This window comes from Muntiacus reevesi, chromosome 1 (genome assembly GCF_963930625.1).
Source record: "Muntiacus reevesi chromosome 1, mMunRee1.1, whole genome shotgun sequence".
Taxonomy (NCBI): domain Eukaryota; kingdom Metazoa; phylum Chordata; class Mammalia; order Artiodactyla; family Cervidae; genus Muntiacus; species Muntiacus reevesi.
The window spans coordinates 10,602,737-10,608,736 of record NC_089249.1 but is presented as its reverse complement, the minus strand read 5'-3'; the positions used below and the strand labels follow the sequence as shown (position 1 = coordinate 10,608,736).

The 6,000-nt window shown below is 37.6% G+C and overlaps 1 protein-coding gene across 3 annotated transcripts in view; it reads right to left on the bottom strand.

Moving 5' to 3' along the window:
* Positions 1-746: 746 nt before the first annotated feature.
* GAS2L3 (growth arrest specific 2 like 3) overlaps positions 747-6,000 on the bottom strand; it is a 34,621-nt gene continuing 29,367 nt past the window's right edge. For all 3 annotated transcript variants that reach the window (XM_065937574.1, XM_065937567.1, XM_065937583.1), the window contains 2 exons: positions 3,987-4,094; positions 747-2,443 (listed from right to left, as the gene is read on the bottom strand). In XM_065937574.1, coding sequence (XP_065793646.1) covers positions 1,127-2,443; positions 3,987-4,094 — 1,425 coding nt within the window. In that variant the 3' untranslated portion in view covers positions 747-1,126. The remainder of the gene's footprint in view (positions 2,444-3,986; positions 4,095-6,000) is intronic.

Here is a 6,000-nt window from a genome sequence, read left to right as displayed (position 1 = left end):
TGATGGAGTCTATGTAGTCATTATATTATCTGGGTAAGTTCTTTCGAGAATCTGCCTACAGAACAGAAAATGGTACATACTGACTGTTTGACATTGGAAAACTGAAGGCAGCATGACTTGATTGAAGAAAACGTAACTGGAAAACTAATTAAAATGGGTATTACTATAAAGAAAATTAACAATCACATAGAATTTTTATGCAGCACCACTTTTTCTTCACTATCACCTTAATTTTGAGATTGTAAAAATATAATTTTGATGGTAACATTATTTTAACGTAAAAACTGCCATCTGCACTCATAGAAAATCGCATTATTAAAGAATATTTCTACTGTGCTAAAACTACCAAGGTGTTTCCCCTTTCACATTGCACAATGTCCATCAAAAATATAAGTTTTTATAAATAATACATGAACTTTTTTTCCAAATTTCAATTTATATTTTTATATCTTAATTTGTTTTTTTACCAAGAACACTGGTAACAAAATATTACCGATGTTAATATAAGTCAGTTAAAAAATCAGTTTTTTCTGATTTGGAAAGCTTAAAAAGTGTTTAAGTAGTAACCATTCTCCCACACCCAGTGTAACAGCAAGCAAAGGCGCAGGAGCCATCAGTACGCGGTATTGTTCCTCTCAACAATCCTGATCAGGAGCCTAAACTAGGTGCCAAGACAAGTGCCAAACCGTTGCTTTTAAACTATACTGCAATAACATAACAAGAGCACCTCTATGGCTATCAGCAGGTAATAACCACCATATTTTAATGCATACTCAAAATATAGCAACTATGGTTACAGTCCTAGTAGTGTTATTTGACTTTATGATTCCCTTAGTGGGTAGACATTAACAAAAATGTCACGGATGGAAAATGATATAAATGTCTATAACTAATAAGAACCTCCTGGTGATTTGACCACTGTCTGCCGCAAACAGTTACCTTCTGGTGAATTCAGGTATGTGAATTCTGAGACTTCCCCTGGGCCCAGCCTATACCCCTTCTTATTATTATACTTAATGTCTGAACCTATTTGGATAAACACAAACAGGAGAAACCTTTTAGGATGAGAAGTTAACCCATTCACTCTCTTTCTCTTCTCTTGTTTTCTTAGAGTGACACATCATATTTATTTTCTAGGTTTCTTGCTTCCCGTCATAACGAAATAATGGTCATCGCCTTCCTTTTTTTTAGCAGACGGCTTTTTATCTGCACTAACCGTCTCCTCGCCAGGTGAGGGTGGCTTCCTGGCTGAAGCTGGGGCTTTGCCCCTTTGGGGAGGCCCAGTGGCTGAGCACTGGCTCTTGGCGGCAGCCTGCGCCGACCTTGGTTCAGGCTGTGCTTTGGCAGAAGACTGGGGAAGGCTCACGATGGACAGTGGGGTACGGCCCGGGGACCTGGAGGAGCTGGGTCCTGTCTTCTGGGCCGCGCTTTTATTCTGAGGTTGCTTTTTGGCAACTGAAACCATAGTCTTATCTTTCGATTTCTGTGCAGCTTTTGCAGGAGCAACTGAGGATACAGAAAGTGGCTGGGTGAAATTCAGGGCCGACTTAGGTTTCTGGGCTTGTGGAGCTCTACCATGGGGCTGAGCCCGTGTTTCCAGACCCCTGGTGACAGTTTTGGAACTCGTTGTTGTCACTTTTGCAGGGGACTGGAAGGAAGAAGGGTCAGGCCTCACATGCAGATGTGCCTTAGGTGGCTTTGGACACTTTGATGATGAACTTAAATGTGAAGCTGAGGGAGAGACTGCGTGATCCCTGGAAGGTACATGATTGTGTTTCAAATGCTTTGGTTCAGTTTTTCCAGAACACTTACTTGGCAGAAGTGTAGACTCAGGCACATCTCTTGACTTCTGGGCCGGAACACGCTTGGTCTTAGGAGTACTGGGTGATGAGATACATTTTCTCAACGACTCAGATACACAAGGTGCTGCTCTTGATAAAGCTGGTGAAAAAGTGCTTTTACCCACTGGATTTAAGGAAGCATGTGAAGATGACGCATTGTTAGAAGGAGCCTGTGGTTTCTTTGTTATGCCCTTTGAAGACGTGAGTTTGAGACGAGAAGATGCTGCTGGAGAAGTTGCCAGTTTAGAACGGACTGATCCTGGGGCCAGATTCCCTCCTTTCAGGGAAGACGATGATGGCAACGCAGCTGGCAGATGGACTTGCTTCTCTTTGCCCTTTGGGACACCAACTGGTGTGCCAGGTTTCGAGTTTTGTTTCTGAAACATGCTAACTGCTGACAAAGGATTCATTTCAGGAGGCTGAGGTGTTTTGGCGGGCAAATCAGGCACACTTTCATTGGAAATTCCTTTTTGAAATGCTAGAATTTTCTGTTCTAGCGTAGCAAACTGTAATATTCGACACGGGTCATATTTAAGCAAAAATCCTTGAAGAGTATCCCAGCCTCCACCAACACGGACCATGACATGTTTTCCATGAAGCATCTTTCCCCCAAAAGAAAGCAAAAAATAAAGCTGTAAAACTGTAAGGTGTAGCCATAATTTATTAGCAGTCACAGTCTGTGGTGTCTGTGACTATGAAACGCAGTGTATTTGCCAACAGCTTCACTATAAATTGACAGTCTCTTTCTTATTAAAATTTAATTCATACTGAATCATGCCACTAACAATAGAGTCTTCCAGTTTGTAAGGAAGATATTTACACACAGCTTACAACCTAAAAATCCAAATTACTGAGTGCAAAACTACAAGGAGAACACTACTCAGTAGAACAATAAAAATGAACAAATTTTATACCTTAGAATTTAATAAATTACATTCACATTAATAATATCAATTTAATCTTTCCAAAACTTTGATATAATCTATTTCTAGTTCTTCTCTGCAGATGAGGAACTAATGGCTCTGAGAGATTAAGGAAACCGTCCCAAATCACCAACTTGGCCTGAACTCACATTTACCAGGTCCCAAATGGTGCCTTCATGCAGAAACGGGACATCCTGGGTCTGCCAAGGTAGCCTAAACTGGACCTCAGGCCCCTACCCTATTCATTCAACAGGCAAATCAGCACAGTTGTATGAGACTGCTCTACAAATTTTAACTCCAAATCTCACGCTCTGTACACTGTCACTGTATCATACTGCTTAAGAAAAGAAAGCTAATTAAAAGACAGAAAGCACATGTACCTGTTTCTGGGTGAGTTGAGTAGGGTATGGGGATCTAATGATAATATATGAAATCAAAGAAAATGTGGGTAGTGAAACTGGATTTTTTTACATACTTTTATATTACATTCCTAACTTGGGAATAAAACAGCTCTTGTATCAGAAGTGGACAGAATTCTGAACAGGTAAAACTTGAATCTCCTTATCAGTAACGGGGACAATTAATCAATAACAGATACAGAAAGGATAAAGGAACAAAACGAGCATGTATATTAGCATATTAGTATAGACGCTGTGTCAGCAAAAAAAAAGGCTTCATACTTAAAACTCAAAGTCTTATGTTATTATCAACTACAATATTTCTATTTATTTTTCTTCTTACTGACACTTAATCTTATTAGATGTTCTGATTTTGCTTCTTTCTTCTTATGATAGAAAACTATTCCTTCTTAGGAAGTCTGGAAATGAAATAAGTTACCTGAGGTGTTCAAAGATATTTTTCCCCCCAATTATATCCAAAGTCTAAATAGTCTTAGCTATCCTTATGGCTAGTTGCTCAAAACAAGATCTGAACGTGGGGAGGGGTGGAGGTATAAATTGGGATATTGGAACTGACATATATATAGGCGACTGTATATAAAAATAGATTAATAAGAACCTACCACATAGCACAGGGAACTCTACCCCATGCTCTATAATGTCCTATATGGGAACAGAATCTAAAAAAAGAGTGGATATATGTGTGCATATAACTGATTTACTTGGCTGTGAAACTAACACAACATTGTAAATCAACTATACTTGAACGAAATTTAATTTAAAAAAAAGATCTGAATGTAATAGGATGTAAATGGTGGACTTACTCTTATAAAAAGTATTTTATCTCCTAGTCGATATCGTCCTTCAGATAAGTACTCAATAGAAAACCGATGAGAACAACTACACGGAGGGTCTTCAGCAATGTGTTTAACCTAAGATTAAAAATAAATAAAAAGATTTAGGACTTATGTCAAAACTACTTTAACATTAAAATATGTGTAACTGTATGGCTGATTCATATCAATGTATGACAAAACCCACTGAAATGTTGTGAAGTAAATAGCCTTCAACTAATTAAAAATTTTTTTAAAAATTTAAAAAATAAATAAATAAATAAAATGCAAGGTTATCTGATAGCTGGGAAAAATCAAACTCAAAGATAAAAATTTAAAGACAGTTCAACTATTATTTCTAATCTTCTGAGTGTGTTAGTAGCTCAGTCATGTCTGACTCTTTGCTACCCCATGGACTGTGGCCTTCCAGGCTCTTCTGTCCATGGAATTCTCCAGGCATGAATACTGGAGTGGGTTGCCATTTCCTTCTCCAGGGGATCTTCCCAACCCAGGGATGGAACCTGGGTCTCCCACATTGCAGGCAGATTCTTTACCATCTGAGACTTAGACATTCACTAATCTAACAAAAGTTAGCAGTGATGAAGTATTGAGTCGCTCTCTCACTCTCTGCCCAAGTGCAGTCAGACTCATCGTGTACTCACCGATCACCAGAAAAGGTCTGTGAATGTGCACACAGTGAAGTCAATTCAAAACACATTCATTAGATCATAAGAAACGTATGAGTTCACTACTAAGCTTGAACTGTTTAAGACCTGAATTAATATATGTCAGGTCAGGGAGAAGCAAATGGCAGCCCACTGCAGTATTCCTGCCTGGGAGATCCCATGGACAGAGGAGACTGTGGGCTGCAGTCCATGGGGTCGCAAAGAGCCAGACTCAACTGAGTGACTAAACAACAACACAATGTAAAGCCAAGAAAGCCAACAGAATAAAGAATTAAAAATTACGTCAGATAAAGTTTAACCTAGAATTTTCACTTGTCCCCTAATGCTATGCTACAGTAATACTATGGGGGAATATTCAGATATGTTCCAAAGTTACGCATAGACATATTTATACCTATTCACCTAAGACAGGGTAAATTCTAAAAATTTCAACTCAAGAGACATTTTTCTAAAAATATTTGCTTTGTTTCAAATAGTCTGCTATGGAGATGAGGGTTAAACTACCTCTACTCCGTAAGGGGTTTAGAGAATTTTTAACTACAGTAAATATCTTAAAAATGGTAAAAACGGAAATAAAAATAAAAATTTAGGAATTCTATATTCAAACCATGGAAATTAAAATGAATTGACCCAATGAAAATATTTCCTGAGATATGTATGACTTGAAAAAAAGTCACATATCAGCCACTGTGGAAAATATTTTGTTCTCCTAAAATGACACTTTTGAAAAATCAAGACCATGTTTATTTTTCTCAACTACTTGTCATACAGAGTATATCTAAACAAATTCAGTTAACTGAATACAGACATGATATTAAAGAAAGTCTTCAGATATACTCAGTGTAGCTGAGCACTAACAGAAATTTATGACTGTCTTAATTATCTACCCAAGACAATACTTATGGATTCTTCTGGGGCCCAATCAGAAGTGTCTGGATTTATCTCACAACACCACTCATTTAACTAAATAGCATGATTATAAATAGAACTGATTTTCATAAGTCATTCAATCAAGTTTATCTTGTTCATAGCCTGGGTATATGTGCATATATATGTACACACATTCATACACACACATACATACCACATTCAAAGGATGGCTAAAAATAATCTGAACTTGGGGAAAGAATTTATAATTATTTAAACCATTTATAAATCAGGTAAAAAAGTAATATGAAAGGAGGTGATTATTTCAGTCATTATTTTCTATCCATTAAAGTTTCTGAGGTGCACAGAGCTGCAGTTCTATACTTCTTCACAGCACTCAGAAACATGAACCAGATAATAATTGCTCCCTGTTTCAGACATGACCCTAAGAT